The sequence below is a fragment of the Heloderma suspectum genome, chromosome 5 (genome assembly GCF_057233095.1).
Source record: "Heloderma suspectum isolate Gila_16-S chromosome 5, 16-S_ref, whole genome shotgun sequence".
Taxonomy (NCBI): Eukaryota; Metazoa; Chordata; class Lepidosauria; order Squamata; family Helodermatidae; genus Heloderma; species Heloderma suspectum.
In genome coordinates this window covers 63204931-63228760 of record NC_139462.1, presented here as the reverse complement: position 1 = coordinate 63228760, position 23830 = coordinate 63204931, and the positions used below count along the sequence as shown (strand labels likewise).

General features: G+C 44.7%; 1 protein-coding gene across 3 annotated transcripts in view; it reads right to left on the bottom strand.

Annotated features, from left to right (window-relative positions):
* The window catches only part of EDNRA (endothelin receptor type A), a 50912-nt gene that overhangs the window by 7845 nt on the left and 19237 nt on the right, over nt 1-23830 (bottom strand). For all 3 annotated transcript variants that reach the window (XR_014792102.1, XM_084856222.1, XM_084856221.1), the window contains exons 3-6: nt 16854-16978; nt 14642-14840; nt 6453-6605; nt 4093-4226 (exon numbers count right to left, since the gene is read on the bottom strand). Coding sequence is in view for 2 of the 3 variants with exons in the window: in XM_084856222.1 (XP_084712348.1) it covers nt 4093-4226; nt 6453-6605; nt 14642-14840; nt 16854-16978 (611 nt within the window). In the remaining variant the exon portion in view is untranslated. The remainder of the gene's footprint in view (nt 1-4092; nt 4227-6452; nt 6606-14641; nt 14841-16853; nt 16979-23830) is intronic.

Below are 23830 nucleotides of genomic sequence, written 5' to 3'. Positions count from 1 at the left end.
AAGAAAAATGTTACAACCTTTATCATGCTGGAAAGGTATTACTCAACCACCTATAACTTTGTGAAGTTCCTTCCTGACTGCCTACATAGCAGAGTAATCTGATCCTACAGAATATGAACATTTCAGCTGTATCCTGTTCAAAGATAGCCTATCTCACGAGAAGGATGGGTGATCATTTCATTCAGTTAATTTATTGATAAATGAATCAAAATTACCAAAATTCACAAATCTCTTCATAAATGGCCTGGAAATAATTTGAGATTAAAAACACTCGAATGTGGAAGAAACCAAAAATGGCTGATTCGTCCATCCAGGCAAAGGGCTTTGAGTGCCTAGATCTTAAAATCTGGCTTTGAATCACTGTGTATTTAACCGTGTTTTTGGTGCTTAGGATTGTCACTTCTTTTTTCTCGCAGGCTTATCTCATATTGCAGGCAGGTACAACATGGTCCTCTCCATAGTGGGAATAGCTGTACCTAGTGAATTTGGTCAGTGCAAGATGGGTGAGAATTTTGTTTGGGGGCATTTCTACATGAGGCTTTTATCCCGGACCTTTACCTGGATCCACTTCTGCTTCTGGATTCTTTGTGGGATTAAGATTGGCTCCTTTATATGTGCTTTTTACCAGGTTTTTCTTTCTCTGCCTTTCTATATGTTTTATTATACAGCCACTAGATGGCACTGTGGTAAAGTGAAATTGTGCAATTACACATTATAAATGTAACACAATTCAAAAAAATACTGCACTTTCCTCCATCTAAAAACACCTGCATAATGGTTGCAAAGCACAGGAGAGGCCCTGGAGGATGAAGATGTCATGTACAGGACCCACAAACTACAGTGAGTGAACAATCATGAGTGCACAATAAAAGCTTTGTGTAGAAAGGCTCTTGGTTTGTTTTTTTTAAGGATTTATCAAAATTCTCAAATTTCTTCATATATGGGATGCAAAGACTTATTTTAAAAGGATTTTAAAAAAATGAATGTGGGAGAAAGCTAAACTGACAGATTTGTCCATTTCTAGCTCTGACTCTGAGGTAGGAATGAATAACAGCTATGGGAAAACTTAGTGCTAAAGAGCACTTGGTAAAACAAACGGGATGTATCAAAAATAGAAAGGCACATCTAGGGAAGTTAGATTCCGCAGTGGACTGGATTTCCTCCTGTTGGGTGGATTCCACAGACTTACAGACCATTTTTTAACTTTCCCAAATTTTGCACAGATTCTCTGTCACAGAAAAATACGCAAAATAAAAAAAAAACCAGCCAAAAATGCTCATTTCCCTCATAGGCTAAAGCATGAAAATACAGATTTTGGGGGGATTTGCTAATTTTTCCATGTGCAAATTTGGAAACAAAAAAAATCCAATTCTGTTGATGGTTAGACGATGGAACAAAAGGCGCCTGACAATCCACAAAACACATCACACACAGCTGATGTATGGAACTTATTCCTGTGGGACACCTGAAATGCTAATCCAAGTGTAACAGAGGGTATGACTGCTAGTAGCTTATACTTAAGATAATCAAGGAGAACACTCTGATGCTCATAAATGAATCCCTGTAGACCTTACGGCTGCAATCCTACTTACTTACCTGGGAATAAGACCCATTTAACTCAATAGGATTTACTTCTAAGTAGGCATGTATAGATAGAACTTCACTCCTCAGCTACTGCAGAAGCGCAGACTCTAAACTCTATGGGAGAACATGGGAATAGACTAACTAATTGTTGGTTTGACCAGTCTGTATTATTGCATCAAGAGCTGATCATACAGTAGTTTGGGAAAATAATGAATGAAAGAACACAATGAAAGCAAACAAAACCAACTCAGTGTGTAAGTTAATTCTGCCATGGTTTCTAATATATATTGAGAGGACCTTGAAAATGTATCCTAGCTGTGTTGGAACCACTTTCCTATGAGTTGCTTCACTGTGGATGAAGTAATGTTTAAATAGCTAACTGCATAGATGGAGGCCAACAGCATAACTTTTCCCCCTGTGGAATTGTCAGCCTAAGGTGCTGATTATGTGGGTACTGTGATTAGGGATGGCGGAGAAATCTGCCATGGACTGCAATGAGTCTGGAGTCTGTGGCGGAATGGACTGCAATGAGACCCCTAGAGTCTGTGGCGGAACAGACTACTCCCCCCATGAAATTCTCCTCAGATGGACCCTACCTGCTGCCAGCCGGTCTGGGTCCGTCTGCTGCCATCTGTCCACTGCCCCGGACTGCAGACGCAAATGGTGTCCAGCATAGCTCTTTTCAGTGATAGGTTATGTAAATATTTACGTAGCCTATCATGGCAAAGAGCAGGTACGCAAATGGCGTAGCGGACGCCATTTGCGTCGCTACTCTTTTCGTGATAGGCTACGTAAACATTTACACAGCCTATCACCGAAAACAGCAGGGACGCAAATGGCGTCGGCTACACTGGATGCTATTTGCGTCCACAGCCCAGCAGCGGATGGAAGTCCAGCTGGGGACGGGCCCAGCCGGTGGCTCCACGGACTTGCCGCGGAGCGGAGCCAGCCAGGAAGGATTCTGGGGGGATGGATGGATTGCCTCCCCCCACCCTGCAGACACCAGAACTGGAACGGGGTGAGTATTTTGCACACCCCTAAGCGTGATCAATTTTCGTCCACATGGTTGGGTCATTTCAATGTTATCTCAGCTGCCAGGGAACAGTTCATGGAAAAGCAGCTCCCATGTTGCTAGGCTAGAGTAACAGGTCCTAGACTGAATGGGTTGAATTCAGACTCTATTAGTAATGCGTTTGTCCCATGGAAATTAAGTCTTGACTAAGCTGCCCCATTGATTTCAAGAGGACTAAAATGTGATTAACTTAAGAGGGCAATCCACCACACAGTGTTTATGGCTGGGGAGGGTTAGGATGACACAATGCAGGCCCTGTGCCAGCAAAGAGGAGCACCGCAGGGTTGCTCTGTTGTGATGTACACCCTGATTGTATCAGTGGTGCAGACTGAAAATCTTTTTGTACCTTTAGGGATTTTAAACTGTTTTTATACAGTGGTGGTGCTCTTTTGTATTACCAGTATTTTAAAATTACTGTTCTTATCGGTTTTGTTATATTTATTCTTTTTCCTGCTTTGATTTTTGTCAGCAATTGTACGTCAGTGCCATGAGTGAGTGAATGAATGAATGGATGAAGACAGTACATTTGTGGAGAACATTAGGAACAGGAGCCTTCCCCAAGTGGGTGCCCTCCAGATGCAACAGATTACAATCCCAGTCATCCTCAGCCATGCTGGTTGGGGTGATGGGAGTTATAGTCCAACACAACTGGAGGGCACCCATGTGGGGAAGACTGCTGAACAGCAAGCATCCAGTCAACGGGACTGCAAGTCAAATTTCCTCTGGAATGTGAAAAACCTGACCTAGGCTTTGGAGTCTCTTTTCTAATGGGAAGAAAAAAGGGGTGGGGTTTAAATAAGCTCCATTTCTCATATCCACTAGAGACTATTTGGACAGTGCAAGCTCATGTAAGGATCCTGAAGCATTTGGAGGCAACCCACCTGCTGGACTTCCAGTGGAAAGGAATACAGTGGTCCCATGAGTGTACTTTTTATTTTCCAGTGCCTGACTGCAAATGGCTGAGGGCCAACTGCAATGTAATATTATACATTTTTATTTTTCCTTCATAAAATGTAAATGTCCAGAACCACAATTCAGTGCATTTTTCAAGCACTTCATAGCTGAACCACTTCCTACATTTTTACTGGATATGACCTTACAAGTTCAGCCACACACGGCAGCATTTTGACATCCAAATGTGCCATATTATAAAGCACAATGTACCCTGATGGTCCTATAAATAACACTAGTAATAATAGGTAATTCTTCTATGTGACCTGGATAATGATCTGTGTAAAAAGAGACGCCTGCTTTCTGAAGCTGGCACTAAATCCTGCTGGCATGGTTTATCAGGGAGGAATCAATTTGATCGCTTGAGTAGAAGCAATAAGGAAGTAGAGACAAGTGGAAACACTCAGGTGCAATGGAGCCAGTGATGTCCCAACTAGTGTCTTCCATGGAATTCAAGTTAAAATTAAATGATATTAAAATAATACCTGAGTAATTCACATCTGTTAGGGTCATCTTCATAATACAACATTTTCTTCAGAATCCGGCTCAAATGGAGAGGAAACCAGCAAAGGGCAAAAATGACAACTAAGCAGAAAACTGTCTTTGCAACTTCTCGTCGCTGGAGGATAAAAGGACAAGTAAGTATGTGAAAAAGTTGGACCAAGCCAAGCACAAACCTACTGAGAATAAAACGGAAACTGCCCAAATATAAGGGAGTGGCGGGGAAAGCCTTAGAGAGCATGGTTATTACACATATAGCTAGTGACTGATCTTGCAGTGATTATTCATGGAAAAAGAAAAATGCACTGGGCAAGAAGCTGACCCAATACTGTAGGATTCTTATCAACACTTCTTAATTCCTGGACGGCTTTAGAATCGTCAGGGGTTTATCAGCTGATGCACATGGACTTTCTGGATTAAAGCAACCACTCTAAAACCTGAAAGCAGTGGTGCAGCTAGGGCTGCCCCTTGGGGTCAAAGCCCAGGCCTCACAGCCCAGCTGCCCCCCTCAAATGACCACCCAGAGAGTGGAGGTGACAGAGGAAGTGACAAATAGGCCTGGTGTCAAGCACCTGGGCCAGCATGGACATGCCAAGGCCACCAGGGCTGACCTTAGGGATGTACAGGTTGTGTAAAATCTGTTCCATCCATGTCTCACGGATTGTCAGGAGCCCTTTGTTCCGTCATCCACCCATCAACAGAATCAGATTCTTCTGAAGCTTCCAAATTTGCTCAGATGTGAATATGTGCAAATTCACACATGCAAAAATGTGCACATTCCCCCAAATTGCACGAATTCCACAGAAATGCGTATTTTCACACTATAGCCTATGGGAGAAATGCACATTTTTGGCCAGGGTTTTAAATGTTGTGCAAAATTCCCAAACAGTCTGCAAAACAGTCTGCAAATCTGTGGAATCCACCCGACAAGGGAAAAGCTGGCCTGCTCCGGAATCCACAGGTTAGATTCATAAAAATCCAAACTCATTTGGTTCCGTTGCTGATTTCTCCGACATCCCTAGCTGACGTTCCTTGCCACATCAGTATTTCCTCCTTCTTATTTTAAAAAGCATTTTATAGTCAGGGCATGCTCATGGTTACAGCGGCTCATTTTATTATTTTTACTAGAAAAATGTATTATCCTCTTCTATAACAAATGACGCTTATTTCCGGGTAAACGTGTTATCATCTGGGAGGCAGAAACAGACTCCATTTTATTCCTGTAGTCATGATGGTGCTATGACTTAGGTGAGTATAAAATGTGAAACTGCGTAGGTTTAGAGCAGTGAAGGCTGGTGGCTCCGATGTCAGTGGGGTGGTCAATTCACTCCAGGGTTCAGTCAGAACCAGCCAGAAATCCAAAGGAGCTATCCAAGCTGCAGAGCAACCTGGAGAGCTCCTTTGGAGTTCTGACTGGTACTGACTGAAACCTGGAGCAGATTCATTGCCCCACTGACATCGCAGCCACCAGCCTCCACTGGTCCAGAGAATTATCATTATCATTGGTTTTTTTGTTCTAACATATCAGGAATATAGAAGCAGTTGTAAGCATGGGATGGTGAGGAGTGGGGAGAAATGTTACTCATGTTCTTCACAACTGAACTAAGACCATGAAATCCAGGGTCTAAGCTTTCCTGCTGCACCACTGCCTGAAAGCAGTCTACCTGTGGTGTATCTTGGGGCAGGGTGGAGAATGTGTGGGCCTCCAGATGTTGTTGGACCGCTAATCCCATCACCCCTAGCCAGCATAGCCAATGGTGAAGGATGATGGGACTTGCAGTCCAACAAATCTAGAGAGTCACACAGTCCCCATTCCCTTCTTAGGGAGTGGAACTGAAAATTAAAGTTTTATTCAAATACCATTACAAAAATGTCATGCATCAATCATACAATGTTCATGACTACATTAATCATCCTTCTCTTTCACAGCAGGAAATATATTTTTATTTGGACTTGGCTCAAGTTGAAAGGACCCAAAAGAAAAACACGTTTAGTAAGAGAAATGTAGGAACGTATCTTTGGCACAGACTTGTAGCTGGAGGCCAAGGAATTCAGAAACTAGAACTTAAGGTTAGAGAGTGGGTGAGCAAAACTGCTGCACACATTTTAAAAAGGAAATAAACGTGTCTAGTCTCTAAAACTTGGTGTCTGCATTATCTGATTGCACTCAAAATTGCCCTTATGTTCTGAGTTTGCCTGAATACTTTTGGGTCAAAACTCACCTTTAGCTATGCTTTCTATTTTTGGAATGCGTTTTATTAAAGTCTGTGCTGAAAAGGTTTTCAAGACAGCACATGGAAAATGCATGTGGAAGTGTTTTCTAGCTATTGCCTTCCTTCCTTACCTGCTTAAGATGTTCACTGAGAGCGATTCTCAAATTACTTTTCCTCCTGTTTAACATTTCACAGGTCATCAGGGTGTAAAAGAATGCAGTGCATGCAAGTGGCATGCAGAAATAGAAACCAAAAAGCCACCAGTCCTTTACGTCGACATAAAACTGCAGAGGAAATACAAAATGTGACAAATTATGACTAAACGAAAAGCAATGTCCCATCTGCATTTTACATAGGACAAACAGGTCAGACTCTATGCAAAAAAAAAAAAAGGACACAAATTTGATATTTATTTATTTATTTAATTTCTGTATCACCCAGTAGCTGAAGCTCTATTAGAAATGGCAACCTTCCGAAATCAGTAGGAGAACATTTCTGTCAGGAGCACCCTAGCTGCCTCTTTAAGTCCCCTCCAATAGCTAACTCACGACACAGATGAAAGGGATTCTTTCCAAGGCTTTATTCCTTTACAACTTAATGACTCTTTCAGATGCTTTCACCAGCGACTAAGCAAGGAAACGCATTGGGGTAGTTAGCAGGGTAGCCTAAGCTCCGGGTAAGGCAGTTGGTCCCCATTTGAAGGGGAAGAGAGGGAAAACTCTGAACTTATGGGCTATGGAGAGGTCCTCCCTCTTACCCAGGGATCCTCGGGACACAACCGTTGTTTTAGTGCCAAGCGGGCAGAGTGCTGCCTCTCAGCGCCCTCCATCAGGAGCCACTCCCTCCGTCCCCACCAAGCGTCCAGCAAGATCCCATCCCCTGCTCTCTCACTGCTAGGGTCACTATCTCTCTCAGGAATGCAGGCAGGAGGAATCTCTCCCTGCCACTGTGCCTGTGAGAGATGAGCGAGCTCCTCTCCCACGGGTGGTTGGTCCTCCTCAGAATCAGAACTACTCTGGGGCTCAGTATCCACCCTGACAATTTCAATCTCTGAAGACACTTCAGTCTGAATTAGCTGAATTAGAATTTATCAAGATATTTGATTACATTCCCCTAGGCATAAATAACGACACTGGCTTCCTACATGGCTGGCCCAAGACATTTTGTTGTCTGAGGCAGAGTAGCAAATGCTCTCCCGGCAAGTCAAGGTGCATAATGTCGAACAGAGGTCAAGTTATTTTGGTCTCAAATCAGAAAATCCCATATGGCTCTTGCCCCTCCAATAATAATAGATTACATAACTAACAATTTGCTAGTAGGGTCCCCATCACATGCTGTTAAGAGAGCAATCCCAAGAAATGCTGTTAAGAGAGCAAACCAAAGGCCAGCTGAGGAGGTTAGAATGAGGTGGAGGAGAGGCACCCACTGGGAGAGCCAGTGGAGGCACCCAGAATGCCATGGACATTATACTCTGTGGGTATAAGCGTATCACTGATGGTGTTTCTGCTGGCGGTAGGGCTTGATCTAGGGTGTGTGGCTATTAGGCAACTTTCTGTGACATTTTGCAAGTTTCCACTTATTTTGTCTTATAAGACAAAATGAGAGGACCCATTGGAATCAAAGAAGTGTGGAAAGAAATGTGTTAATTTACCCCGGTGATAAATGTGTCAAGGCACCTTCTGAACACTCTCGGCCTGTGAGTTGTGGCCCTTCTTATTTGGGTTGCAGTTATTTGTGGATATGACCATTTCCCAAAACTGACTTGCCAAAACTGATCCAATCTTGACTTTCAAACCCCAGTGACCATATGGCTACAAAGCTTTGTCTTAAAATCAAAAAGCAATAGAAGTCCTGCTAACAGCCTGTCCCAGCAAAAACCCTGGACTGTGTTACCTTTTAAGGCTTTTTTATGAATGGCTTTGATTCCAAAAGGTTAAGAATGTCTTGCAAGTATAATCGTGCTCTGCTATCAGTAGGCAGATTAACTGCTTTGCTTATGTACCAGGCAGAAAGAGGCCACTTAAACATGCACTAATCTGGAAAATGTGGAGTCCAAGTTGCTGTTTCCAGTGACTTTGAGTCTGTGGCTGTTTTAACCCCCTGCTTGGAATGTAACCCTTTGCATGGTTTGTGTACTATGTGACAGGAAGCAGGAGATACCTCAAACATCCCATTATTCCCACCCCCCTTCACATTTAGAACTGTTGGTGATTTCGGATGAATATCTTTGATAAAACATGTCACAGTTTTACCACCCTGAGAATAACTGTATGCATTTGGACCATTTCTAAAGATAGGTAACACAAGTATGTACACACACACACACACACACACACGAAACTATTCCTATCTTTTGATTATCAGTCCCTGAAAGGGACGTATATAAAGGGTATCCCTTTTTCTCATCCTCTTTTTCCCATCACTTGTTTATTCCTACCAGATGTCATTTCACTTGTTCCCACACCAGAATATCATGATGCTAATAGCAGAGGATTATGTGTGTGGCTCTTTGCTACTGTTCAAAGGAGTCACAAGTCTGCAGTTCTGTTTACGCATATTTCAATGGCAAGCTGGCTTTGGAAGAGGAAGATTAAAGCTTTACCTCATATTAATGTTTTCTTAATGAAGCAACATTTTTAGCCTTTTCATAATTACAGGCATTGGTTATATGGTGGGGGTGGGGTGGGAGGAGAGAGCAACCCAGGGAGCATAATTTATTTACTTCAGGTCCTTTCGCCTGGGGCCTGAATGTAAACTTTTCTCATGTCAAATATCTCTCACAAATGATTCCGCTGAAATCAGTGGGAACATTTGTGAGAAAGTGCTACTTAGCTAACAGCTGGCTGCAATGGAACTGAAGGGAATATGTCCCTAGAGATATTTCATGTTAAAGTAGAGCAAAATTTAGCACACACTGGACTAGAATGGATTCTCCTTTATATGTTTGCTTCTTTCAGATATAGGCAAGCTAAATAAAAACAATAAAAACAGCACATTTAAAAATAATAATCAGTAAATTTTGAGAGACTATCCAGTCAAATTTAGCCTGAGAGGGGAAGGACTTAAATCTCTGTTATTCAATTCTCTCCTTACTATATTAAAATCTATATTATTGTTTTTCTCTTCAGCTCCATTTCAAATGGTTTCCTGGAAAGCTGCCAGAAGGTGCTTGAAAACATTGGAGCAGATAAACACCCTGCACAATCTGGGTGAAATGTATGTCTTCGCTAAAAAGCAGGAGGGGAGCGTACTTCCTTCACTTCAAGGGAGCCCTAAGTGTATTGCTGCCTCAGCCTCTTCATCAGCCCTGATCTGGCTGGCTCTGCAGATGCAGATTTCTCCATCATTGCAGCACTCTAATGAAACTAAATGAAAGCCATACCTGTGGATCTTCTCTGAGCATGTGGCAGTCATACAGAAAACACCTGCCCATGCAGTCATCTCCAGGTGTCGACTACATGCTGTATTCAGCCCAGACTGGCTTGTAGCAGCATGCTAAGTGCCAACACCAGTTCAGTCCTTCATGTGCTACGTGGATGTACATGATCGTCTCACCACAAGCCAATGCAGCTGACGGTCCCTGCTTTGGTGCCCACTCTGCATGAAGGTGGACTCCTGCGGCAAGGAGTACGGCCTTTATTGCCATTGCTCTAAGGCTATGGAATAACCTCCCCAATGGTGTTTGGAGTTGTTCTGGTCTTTGGATTTTTGAAGAAGTTGTAAACCTGGAAGAAGATGTAAAAGATAGCTGCTGGATGGGCACTGAGGTCTTGTGTTGCTGCTATGGTTGATGTTATTGTATTTACTGATTGTTTTTAATGTCTTTTTTTTGCTGTTTTATTGAAAGCCACCTCCAAAGCCACTGCTTTGGAGAGACAGTGTATAAATATGCAGGAAGGGGGCATTTGCAGGAGAACAGTGGAGACTGTTGGCTCCTATGTCAGTGAGGCAGTGAATCCACTCTAGGTTTCAGCCAGAACTCTAAAGGAGCTATCCAAGGTGCTGAACCTTACCCTCCAAATGGGTTCAGCACCTTGTATAGCTCCTTTAGAGTTCTGACTGGTTCTGACTGAAACCCAGCATGGAGTCACAGCCCCACTGACATCGGAGCCACCAGCCTCTACTGCAGGAAAATGAAGACTAGTCGATTCTGACTGGCCGCAGTTCTCCAAGGCTTAGCCTTTCCCAACTCAGATGCTTTTAACAGGAGATGCCAGGGGACTGAACCTGACCTTGTACGTCAGCCTTCCCCAACCTGGTGCTTTGGACTTCAGCTCCCATCAGCTCCATCCAGCATGGGCAGTGGTTAGGAATTCTGGGAGTTGTAGTCCAAAACTTCTGGAGGGCGCCAAGTTGGGGAAGACTGTTCTACATACGAAGCATATGCTCTAACACTGAAACCTTGCATGGCAGGATAGCTTGAAGAAAATTTGCAGGGTTAGAAATTTCCCAGGCTTCTATCAAAAAGATACATTTCATGTGGATAAAGGACAAAAATCTACCCTCTTCCCGTAGAACTCAAATTATCATGCTAAAGAAAATAATGCTAGAAAGTCTACCAAAAACTACATTCAACCTATTTAACGTTTAGGAGAGTGATACTGTGACATTTTTAAGTTATAAAAGCTAAACCAAAATGTCTGCAAATGATTAATTGTGGCTGTTAAAGCTTACACAGATCTTGCGTCAACCCAGTTTTGTGCTTTGATGCAAGTGACACAGGCATCCTATTGTTTTCTGTGCGAGTCCACATGGAACTAGTTTTCTACAGGAAATGTGCCTTTTCACATGTTCCCTAAAGCACTGGCCTTTGGGGATTTACAGCTAGCACAAATATTTGAAAGAAGGGCTCTAGAAAAATAATAAAAAGTAAGAGGTTTCCAAGGCAACGGAAGACAAGCATAAAGTTTTATTAACATTAACTGACATGATTTACTGTAGCAATTGCTATAGATAGTAGCAGAGTTAAATCTGAAGAGGCTTCCCCTTTTACCCTTCATTCATTTATCTGAAACTTCCATGACTTGCCTTTTTTCATTTACACAAATGTGTATTTATGTATGTAGACATTGCCCAAATACACAGGATGGGAAGAGGGACCTTTGCAAACTAGGGTGGCTCTCAAGTGAAAGTTGGTTTTGAATATTTGGGGGAAGGCAGAAGGTTAGACTAGTGTTCTTAGGGAGAAACTGGAGGGAGAATTTAATTACACATTTAATTACTTATTACAAGATGTTGTACGTGTCTTTTCTGAAAAGTTTTATTTTGTTAAGCAAAAGCAACCTATGAGTTTCAGTAGAGAAATGCCAAACCATTCCCAACCATGTTTCCCACTCACACCTCCCAAGCCTCACTCTGGCCACACATGCACACTGCTTCCCCCCTTACAGGGGGAAAAATACTGATGTGGAGAAAAATGGGGGGTGGGGGTTGTGAATGGGAAAAGATCAGAAAGCAAAGAGTTAAACAGCCCCATTCCTCCACTAAAATCTATAGTCCCCAAAGGTAAGATTCTTCGAGAACTCAGGAAAAGCCATAAAAAGTGCTCAGGGCAAAGCATGGTGTTTATTAATCTGATTTTAGAAGAAATAGGTCAGTTGATTGAGCCCTGCCAGAATCTTTCATGGCTGCCACTAAGCCAGGGGAGGGTAGATGTCAGGCTTGTGGGATCTACTTTGTGTTTTACTAAAACCTAGAGACTCACCAACTGGAGCCAGGTGCAAAAGACATAGAATTAAAGAGCCGGTTGCTTCTGAGCATCTGCTGAGTACCAGAACCAAGTTGAGTTCACAATCCTTCCACATAAAAATCCATTCCTGATTCCCGCAGCCTTTCCTCATTTCAGCAGTATAATTTAAGTGTGTGATCACAGAAGTGGTGAAAATCATTTTGTGTGATCACAGAATCATAGAATAGTAGGTTTGGAAGGGTCCTACAAGACCATTGAGTCCAACCCCCTGCTCAATGTAGGAATCCAAGTCAGATGGTATTATTAAACAGCTGGGAGCCAGAAATCCTTGCCACCCTACTGCAAATCATCCAGTGATCTATTACCCAAACTCGATCGAACTTCTGCTGACCTCTGGCCTAAATATATCTAACCTGTACAGAGAGATTCTGAGTCCTCACTAAAACTTGGGTTAGAACTGGTCCAGATTCTGGTGTTAGAACTGCTAGAAAAACACTGAATGGACTTTTAAACATTACTCCAAAGCCTGCTTTTGCTTAACAAAAAATTAAAAAGTTATGCCTGTTTATGCTTAATGTGGGAAAAAGGTGCACCTAGTCTCTTCCAATATCAAAGAATAAGAATGCTTTGATCGTACACATTTATTGCAGAGAAAAGTTTATGGGGCACACAACAACTATTTTCAAGTAAGAAGCTATCATAAAGAAACTTGAGAACTATTTATCAGGGCTTCTAAGAGAAGGACGAAAATACGGAATCTCAGAGCTGGAAAAGCCAACAGGTCGTGCAATTCAACCTCCACTTCATCGACCCACTAGCTCTTCACAAATCAATCTACACAGTCAACTCACAGCAAAATATCTTAGGTTGTAGATCAGGAAACACTGTCTCACATTAAGATCACTTGGGCAAAGGAAGGTGTTCCCCTGAGTTAGCGCTTATCAAGTATAGCTGAAGTTTACTGGATCATACTGTTGCCAGGGGCTCTTGACTCATGAGACCCCTTGAAACTCTCGGATACCAACCATTTTCAGTTGGTCATTTACCTAAGCTTTTTTTAAAAAAACCTTTGCCTAACTCCATACCATGAGATTCCCACACCTGACATTAGTTTCTAGCCTACATTCCATTTGACTTCACAAACTTAGAGCTGGAGTGGGGAATGTTTGGGGGGGTTTTCTCCTGAGGGCCACATTTCCTTGGGGGTAATCTATTGGAGGCCACATGCCAGTGGTGGCCAGTTCCAAGTGGGTTAGCTCACTCTTTCTCTCTCTCTTTCTGACACCCCATTCTCTCTCCCTCTTTCTCCCTGTCCAGCAGGCTGCCAAGGGAGGGACAGATCACTCTTGCCAGAGGTCTGACCAAATTGCCCACTGAGGGCTTTTGATACCTGTGGCTCTCGGGCTGCATGAGGTCCTTGCCATGAAATTGGGCCCTAAGGCCACAGGTTGCTCACCCCGACTTACAGGGTTGCTCTGTGCATGAGAAAGACAGAGAGGAAAAGTGCACAATGGTGTTAGAGGCACTGGAAGCCACCGTATGTTGGGCTGATAGTTTAATAGTCCAGAATTATCCACTAGATTTCCCACAAAAGGTACCAATATATTTTTTCCTGCATGAGAAATCTTTCTGTAGGATTCTGTAGGGTGTGGGTGTGGTTTCAGTCAACCAGTGCTGTGCAAGGGTGTATGGAGGGAAAAGAAAGGATGTTTGCAGCTTTGAATTTGGGGGCAATGAGAAAGAAAAAAGAAAGAGAGCCGTGAGATAGTTGGTCCATCCTTGAGGTGGAATAGCTATCATTAGGGACCTGATGCATGGCTAGTGGTTGCACTGCCTGCTTATAAGGAGGGAATTTGCCTCGACTATGTTCTGATTGCACATTTGTAAGTAAAGCAAATATTACAAAGACAGCATAACTCTCCAGTGCTTTCTCATGCAAAGGAAACTAAACCTTTTAGCTCTGCTCCTAAAACTCAAGGAAGCGGAACACCAATCACAACAGTGGCCTGTTCTGGATATCACAACCAACCCATGATTGGCCATTAGGAACATGCCAAGGCCTTATGCCTTCCTTCCTCCTATGGCATGTGCCAATTCTGTCTTCCACTTCTTGGTTTACCATGACATCCAAATCAGACAAACTACAATTACTAAAAATAGTTTGCCTCAAAAGAGGATTCAGAAACTATAGTCTGAAGAAGATTATTGATCTTGCCTTGGGGGAAAACTATAGTTAGAGCTATAGATACCAGCTATAGTTAGAGGTAGTTACCGGAAACCAGGAAGGGGAGGAGGAAACTGGAGCATGCAAAACGAGAGGAGGCAGGAAGAGGGACACCTCTGATGACTAATGTTTGACCATGAACCAGCCCATATCTGAAAGCAGCTAAAGGTTTAGCATTTACAATGTTTAATAGGTTTATAAAAGTTTTGGAAACATTTAAGGTTTTTCTAAATGTATCAGACTTGGGCATCCTGCTTGTTGACATGACTATTGCCACATTTCCTTCCCCATAAGCCCTCCCCCTGCATTTGCATCATCTCACCTCCTCCTCTTCCTCTTAACCCATCTCGCTGGACTGTCCCTTCAGACTAGCAAAATAACCACCATTGCTCTATTTCAATACATACATTCAAAAACCTGTTGTCATTTATGAGCATACAGGAAATGAACCGTTTTCCTTTATAGTCAAACTCGTCTGCTTGAAAGCCAATGGCTTCTGGGATAGCCAGGATGAAGGAAAGAATCCAAATGGCAAAGATTTCAATAGCAGTGATCATGGGGACTCCAATTCCCTGGACACGACTCCAGGAAGCAACTGCTCGATACCTACAGTAAACACAGGAACATTAAATTGCCAGCTTTGGTTCTTTATTAAAAGTCAGAGTTTTAAAGGAAGGCCTAACAATATAGGCACATTTCAAGTTACTTTACGACAGGGATGGGGAACCTCCAATCTGCAGGCCAAATATGGCCTACCAGCCTACTCCATCTGGACAACATGGCCTCCAAGAAGGGAGAGGGTGTGGGAGTGACTCTGCCTTGAGGAGCACTTGCCAAGGCCACAGCTCAGTCGTCTCCTCTCCTCCCTTGCCTTCCCTGATCAAGGGAGGAGCGAAGCTGGCTGCACATTCAGCTGGCGCCTTGAGGAGCTCTTCAAGGCACTGCCTGAGTCACTTTGCTCCTCCCTCACCTTTCCTGAAGTGGACTCCTCAAGACCGCAGCACATTAGCTCCCTCCCACAGTCCCTTCTCAGAAGGAGCAGGGCTTTGGGGACAGGAAGGGGCCTTAGTTGCCCCAAAAATTGCAATAATGAGTGGATTTGTAGGACTATCTTGATATCATCATCATGCAAGCATGCGGCTGACATGTTGTCTTGAATAAGAGCCATTGGACATCTATTTGAAATTGTGGCCCTAGTCCTTTAGTAGGGGTGGGCAACTTGTGGCCCTCCAGATGTTTTGGCCTCCAACTACCATGAGCCCAGGCCAGGGTAGCTAATGGCAAGGGATGATAGGGGTTGCAGGCCAAAATGTCTGGAGGGCCACAAGTTGGCCACCTCTGTTCTATATCATGGCAAGCTAGGCAAGAGAACCAAGATTGCATAGGCCAGGTTCCTACAAAACAGCAATTGTTAGATTAATTAACCCACAAATTGCCAAAATCCAGCAGGAACAAATGAGCACACTGCCTCCAGTACATTCCTCACTTCCTTTTTCACTTAACAACCTACAATCGCCCTGTTCATGGTTTATTAGCATGATGTCCGAACCTTGAAACGCTGGGTTGTTTAGGGGTTAAACAACCCAGAGTTAACCTACAATTTGTTGTTAGCTACCCTTGGGCACTGGTGGCTTTGTGGACCCCAAAAGTGCAGCTGCTTTTATGATGCTGCCAGAAACCTCCTCAACATCCTTTAAGGGTCTGGTAATGAAGAGCATGCAGGGCCAGCTCCAGGCTTGAGCCAGGCCTTGGCAAAGTGCCCTCACAGGCCTGCTCAGACAGCGGAGCCCCACCCTCCAATCATAAGCTTACCTGGTGAAAGTGGCAACTGGCGACAAGCTGCCATTTTAAATTTCCCACAGTGCCCCGGAGCAATGCTATGTCAGTTGCATAGCTACCCACCTCCTGGAGCAGGGGACCCAGGGCAGGCATCAGCATCAGCGGGTCCTGCCAGGATTCTGGGGCCCCAGCAGCTGCCTAAAGATACTGTGGAGATGAACCCCTGGAATAGCACCTGCTGCACTGCTGCTAAAACATGCAAAAGCACTGCAGTCATCGCTATAATCCCCAGAGGTAAATATTTCACAGAAATGTGCAATGCATTTGTGTCTCCTATGAGTACTGAGTAGGTTGATCAGTGTCCTCTATATCAGGGGAGGGCAGAAAGTAAATCTCCAGATGTTTTGGACTTCAACTCCGAGCATTCCTGACCATTAGCCATGCTGCCAGGGGCTTCTGGGAATTGAAGTCCAAAACATCTAGAGATGTCCCTTCTGCCCACCCCTGCCCTATCCAAATCAACAAGTTGTTTGATTAAATCACTCTTTCCCATCCTGGTGCCCTCCAGATGTGTTGTACTGCAATTCCTATCATCCCCAGCCAGCACGGCCAATGAAAAGGCCTTTCAACTTAGAAAGTTAATTTACTGTATCTGTTGAGAGAATGACCACACTGGATTTCAACACAGCAAAGGATGAGGGCTTTAATCTTAACATTTAAACAAGAAGTTAATAATCTCAGAAGCCGCTGAAAGCATGAACCAATGCCCTTATTTTAGGACTCTCTTGGTTGTTCTTCTAGGAAATTTTTTTTAGCAAAATGAAATATAACATTCTTTACCTGTCCACGCTTAGAGCACAGAGATTAAGGACGGTGATTCCCACAGATGCCTTCTGGATAAAAGGAACACAACTGCAAAGGAATTGCCCAAATGGAGTCTTCCCAAAGGGCCACTGAGCATGGAGCTAAATTATAAAAAGGAATGGGAAATGTTAAATTATTGTGTGGAAAGTACCAACAGATAATTGAATTTCACCATTACTGTCTTCAGACCACATCCCAACAAATTAAAATTCTCCAGGTTAAATTGTACTTTCTAATATCATCCAGTGGTCCTAGTAAAACAACGAAGATGGCATTTATTCATTTATCTAAGTAACATAGATTATACATCTTTTTAATTAAAAAATAAAATTAATCATATAACATGGCACTAGAACCAACTTAATCACTTTAAGAGAAATAGTCTAAAATTAGGAAAACAAACCTATAAAAGTAGTAACCTGAGCCCACTAAGTAAAAGCTTCCAAAAATTACAGGGTCTTAACACTTTCAAAGGAAAAGTGTTGCTGCCTCTGATATGTTTGGAGGGGGTATTCCATAACCCAAGTGCCACCAATGAAGAGGTCCCCCCCTGGTCAACCCCCTTCCCTCCAGAAGAAGGCCTCCAAAGCAAAGCTTTGACTTGCTACAGATTCATATGGGAGGAGAAGTGTGCTTCAAGTACCCAGTCCAAGCCATTTCAGTCAAAACCAACACCTTGAATTGTGCTTGTTAGACTTAGGGATGGTGGAGAATTTCTCCACGAATCTCCGGGAGGCCGAATGCCAATGCATTCAGCTCCCCGAAATTAGTGGTGAAATTCTCCACCGGCCCCCCGCCCCCCCCGCCCGGGATGGGACTTACCTCATGAGAATGTCCCTCTCCGCGGCGGGTCCCGGCGGCGGTTTGGCGGGGGCGGCGGCAGCGGCCGGTCTTCTGACCGGCTGCCACCACTGCCATTGCAAAATAAAAAAGGAAAGTAAAAAAAAAACAACCCACACTCGTGATAGGCTACGTAACGATTTACGTAGCCTATCACGGCTAGATTTCCAAAGTCAGCCGTGATAGGCTACGTAAATCGTCACGTAGCCTATCACGGGTGACTTTGAAAAAAAAAAGCGCATATGCAAATGGCGGCGCCCATGGGGCGCCACCATTTGCATTCCTTAGTTTGGCACGTCTAGTCTATGTAAAGATTTACGTAGACTACGGCGAAAATAACGGCAACGCAAATAGCGTTCCCTTATTTTCGCTGTAGTCTACGTAAATCTTTACGTAGACTAGACGTGCCAAACTAAGGAACGCAAATGGCAGCTCCCCATGGGCACCGCCATTTGTGTACGCCCTTTTTTTTTTTTCAAAGTCACCCGTGATAGGCTACGTGACGATTTACGTAGCCTATCACGGCTGACTTTGGAAATCTAGCCGTGATAGGCTACGTAACTTGTTACGTAGCCTATCACGGGTGTGTGTTGTTGTTGTTTTTACTTTACTTTTTTTTCGCAGCCGGGTAGACGGGGCGCTCCTCCCTGGCCTGAATTTCGGCGGTGAGGAATGGGGCGCCTCCCCCCCGGCCTGAATTTCTGGGGGCGCCTCCCCCCCCTCGCCTGAACTTCGGGGGGAGAACCGAAGCACCTCCCCCCCACCGCGAAGCAAGCTGCGGGACCAGGTAAGTCCCTTTCGTCCATCCCTAGTTAGACTTACCTGGAGTCAATGAAGTTCTTTCAGGTGAAAGAGATCTCTGATGAAATACGAGCAGACAAATGCATACCGGCTCATAATCTAGGTGAAATTTCTGAACAGTGCTCAAAGGCAGTCCAACCTGTGACACACTGCAGTAATCTCATCAGGGCATTATAAGAAGATAAATAACTGTAGCCAGGCTATCTCTGTTTAGGAGGGGGCTGCAGTTACTGCACCAGCCAAAGGTTGCGAAAGGCTCTTCACACTACAGAGCATCCAATGCAAGGGTCAGATCTAACAGCACACCCAAGCTGTGAACCCGCTGTTTAAGGAGGAGTGCAACTACACACAGAGCAGGCCGAAGCTTATGTAGAGTTTCTTTTGTGCTCTATGGAATCCTGGCTAAATTGATGCCAAGTTTAGAGATTCCCTTATGTCAGGGGTGTCGAACCTCTTTCAGCCCGAGGGCCAAATTCAATGTCAGAGAAGCTCCTGGGGATGGCATTTGTCAGGTAGCTAAGGCGAAAGAGAAAAGGAGGCGGGGCTAAAGGGAAAAGGGCCCCAAAGGGGGCAGGGCCAAAAAATACCAGCCTGTTTTAACTTAAAGCTCTTACTGCCACTAATTACGCCTTTTCCCCGCTCAACGTTTTAGAGTGGGGAAAAACTTGCACAAAAGCCAGAAATGCAGCAAATTATTGGCAGCCAAGGGAAAGGGGGCAGGGTCAGAGGAAAGAGTTACGGACATCTGGGAGGCCTAAAGGGCCAGATTGGGACCCCAGACAGGCCTGAGGTTCAACCCTGTCTTGTTTATTTATTCATTTGTTTGAAATATCTTTATGCCTCTCCTCAGCCAAAAAGGTGCCCAGAGCAGCTTACATATAATCAATTAAACAAGACAGTCCCTGCCCACAGGCTTACAACCTGAAAAGAGACAACACATGAGGAAAGAGAAATGGGGAGGGAAGAGGGGGAGAACTGATTCTTTTAGCAGGGCTGGTGGAATGGCCCTGGTCTCCCTCCCCCATGGTGGCTGGGGAATGTGGGGAGTTGTAGGACTTTTTTCTGTCTAAACATGCATGGGATTGTTCCTTTAATGAATGAATAAATAGTGCAATAAAGATTCAGTTTCTATGTACTATACTTTCCACTTTTGCCTACTGCTTATATCCAGAGTACCGTTACTTAACTTCAAGGGGAATTCACATTTAGTGACCACAGTTTTGCATGGAATTAGATGCATTTAGTCCCACAGATTTCAATGGGACTCAAGTGTGCATAACTGTGGTCTGGACTATAGCAGATAAATCTGATGTTATGGCCCTGGAATATGGACACAACTCCATTAGAATGCGGAAAATATTCCCACATACACAGTTTGTTCTGTGCCACAGTTTAGGACTCATTAGCTTTGTAGACTGTTGGTAGATGGCAACATAATACACTCACATGTGAATTAATATCTGTGTCAGGAATTCTTTTCTGGCTAATTGCTCCTTCCCTCAAGAAGCATCAACGTATGTGAGTTAAATGGTTCCCCCCCCCCCGAATAATTAGGGAGCTTATGGTAATAGCTGCGCTCCCTGACATTACAAATGCTTTGAACAAGTACAGATGCATGCCAGTGTTTTGCTCCTTGGATCCTTCACATTCAATTGACTTTTATGGAGTACATTATAGGTTACAAAGATTTGTATGTAAAACAAAATCACAATATGTCCGAGCATAGCATGTGATCTTGCCAGTGACCTGAAATTGGGAGAGAGCATAGCAGGAAAGGACGCACATTTTTGAAGAAGGTACAGAATAACTATTTGATCATCTTATTTATATCCAGGCTTAGAAGGGGGGAAAGGTGCAGAAAATATTATATTAGTAAAATACTCAATACTGTTATCTGTCAGCCTGCCTTGTTATGAGCTTCTACAGCAGTCTTCTTCAACCTGGTGCCCTCCAGATGTGTCAGACTACAGCTCCCATAATGGTCACATGCTTGCTGGAAATGATAGGACCTGTAGTCCAACACATCTGAGAGGGCACCAGGTTGGAGAAGGCTGATATAGATGAACAGCCTGAGGTGGATCCAGAATTTGCTTTCCCTGAGAAGATCTTCAGCAAGAGGAAGGCCTCTGTTCATGGAAGGTCCCTTTAGGGATCCCCCCTCCACCCTACACCATAGCTCATCCCATTCATCAGGGTCTCTTGACTCTCTGGGTAATATCTTCAGGGGGCTGGAGGGGCTGCTATGGGAAGGAGAGGCTGGGCAACTTTACTTCTGCCAGTGCAGTTGATTCAGTGTAAATCTGGCTCCAGTTCGCTTTCCCATTCACAGAGCATTAAAATTTTGTTTTTGACCTGCAACCAAATATCTGATCCCAAGCCCTCGTATTCCCTTGGATTCCTAGATTCCACATTTAGGGTATCACATTTTTAAGAGATCAGTATAGAAGTTCCCACATGTGGTATACAGCTTATGTGTTCAGACATCCTAGGCCCCAGTATGCTGTCCAGGTATACAATGAGATGAGAAATATATGCAGTGCTCCCAGATAATGCGGATGCCTGGCTGGGAGCCAATCAGAGTAAAGGAAATACCCAACGTGACGGAGAAGTATGGGGAGTGTTATACTGCTTCCCAGGAGTGGCTGATCAGCTATGTGACTTGTGTAGGGATGTTCGCTACTGGGAAATCTGATTCTTTTTTGGCTTGATAGAGTTCTGCAGTGTGTACGACTCACTTTGCGTCTGTGACCTGAGCTGTGGGTTGTTCCCCAAACTCAGGGAACTTTTTAGCGCATTTTGGGGGGAAGGTTTTACAATTTGTGCAAATTTCTGAGCAATTTGTGCAAATGTGGCCATAATTTACACAACTTGCTCAGAATTTTGCACAAATTGCTGAACCTTCCCCACCCCCCACCCCATGCTCAATACTCCCAGAAGATCCATGAACTGGCCTGACTCACTGCAGCTTGAGTCAGGCAGCACAGCAGTTACTGAAACAAAGTCCGGGGGCGGGGGGGAGGCAAGCCTAGGAAAGCTCAGCGAATTCCACCCCCAAAACGGATTTCCCCATCATCGCTAGACCTGTGTGCCTGCTCAGTTGTCCAGGTGCTGATGGGCAACTTCAAGGCCCCTGCTGCTCTCCCTCCACATGGTTCTTTGAGTTTAAACTAGGCTCGGACTGGACAGCCCATCAGGCAGAGGGCACCTTCAAATAGAGGACTGTCCTTTGTAAAGTAGGACATCTGGATACCCTAGCATTAGAGATTCTTCAGAGCACGCAAATGGCCACTTGGTCAAGACCCTGGTGGACGGCTGGAATGTTGCAATCACCAGGGCATTAGACCGTGTGGCTCCAAAACGCCCTCTCCCCCTGAACAGGGTTCAGACTGCACCATGGTTCACCCCATAGGTGCGAGCTCTGAAGCAGGAGGTGAGATGGTTAGAGCACCAGTGGCGGAAATCTCGCTCCGAAGACCATTGGACACAGGTTAGAGCTGTAGCTTCAGCCTACCACGTGGCGATAAGAGCAGCAAAAAAGATTTTTTATGCTGCCTCTATCACGTCTGCAGAGTGTTGTCCCAGGAGGCTGTTCCAAATGGTCCAGAACCTGGTCGGTCCAGTTGTTTCAGAACCAATGGAGCATTCAAAGGCCTCTTGTGCTGAGTTTGCAAAGCACTTGGCAGATAAAATCGACTGGATCAGGAGCACTGTTCTGTGCACTGTGGATACAGTTAGTGAACAAGGGGCGGCCAGTGGCAGACCGGTTGTGTGGGATCGGTTCCAGCTTCTTCCTTTGGAGGAAGTGGACAAGGTGCTTTCATCTTTAAGGCCGACCACCTGCTTACTCAATCCTTGTCCATCTTGTCTCATTATGAGCTTCAGGGAGAGACTTAGGGAGGTGATCAAGGCGGTGGTGAATGCCTCCCTTGAGGAGGGAGTGATGCCATCAGTCCTCAAGGAGGCAGTGAGTGATACGACCACTGTTAAAGAAGCCCTCCTTGGATCCCCAAGACTTGAACAACTTTTGTCTGGTCTCAAATCTGCCATTTGGGGGCAAGGTGATTGAGCGGGTGGTGGCTTTGCAGTTGCAGGCACACTTGGAAGAAGCTGATTATCTGGATCCATTTCAATCGGGCTTCAGGCCTGGGCATGGGACAGAAACAGCCTTGTCACCTTGGTGGATGATATGGGGAGAGCTCTGGATAGGGGCAAATGCTCCTTCCTTGTTCTCCTCGATCTCTCAGCAGCTTTTGATATCGTCAACCACGGTATCCTCCTAGACCACCTGGAGGGCGGGGGTTGGGCATAGGGGACACCATATTACGGTGGTTCTGTTCCTTCCTCTCTGGCAGGTACCAGAAGGTAGCTCTGGGGTAGGAGACTTCAGACTCTTGGCTGCTCACTTGCGGGGTGCCACAGGGTTCTATTCTCTCCCTGATGTTATTTAACATCTATATGAAGCCACTGGGGACTATAATTATATTATAGTCATCCAGCCACTCTGGGCGATGTACAGCGTATAATAAAACAGTTTAAAACAATAAAATTCTACAATAAAAATAATGAGGATGTTTGGGGTGCAGTGTCACCAATATGCGGATGACAGGCAACTCTTACCTCTCATTTAAATGCTCACCAAGGTTGGCTGTAGAAACCCTGTCCAATTGTTTGGAGTTGGTGAGTGGCTGGATGGAAAGGACTAAGCTGAAACTGAAGCCCAACAAAACTGAAGTACTTTTTGTGGGAGACTAGGGGAGGTTGAGGTATGTTGACCTGGTGTTTAATGGGGTGCAGCTACCCCTGAAGGACCAGGTCTGCAGTCTGGGGGTCATTTTAGACTCCCAGCTGTCCATGGAGGCTCAGGTGTCAGCCATGAGCCAGGCAGCGCTGTACCAACTCCATCTGATATGGCGGCTGTGTCCCTATCTCTCTAACCATCTGCTCCCATCAGTAGTTCATGCCCTGATCTCCTCTCGTCTGGACTACTGCAATGTGCTCTATGTGGGGTTACCCTTGAAGACAGTTCGGAAGTTGCAGCTGGTGCAGAACACGGTGGCCTGCCTGATTAAAGGCAGCCATCAGCGAGACCACATCACTCCAGTGCTGAAGGAGTTGCACTGGTTACCAGTTGTTTTTCGGACCCAATTCAATGTGTTGGCATTGACCTTTAAAACCCTATATGGTTCCGTCCCAGTCTATCTTAAGAAGCGCCTCCAACAGCACCAGGGACGCCACTCAATGAGATCGGCCTCGGTAGGCCTTCTATCTGTCCCGTCTGCCAGGACAGCTAACCTGGTGAGGACCAGGGAGAG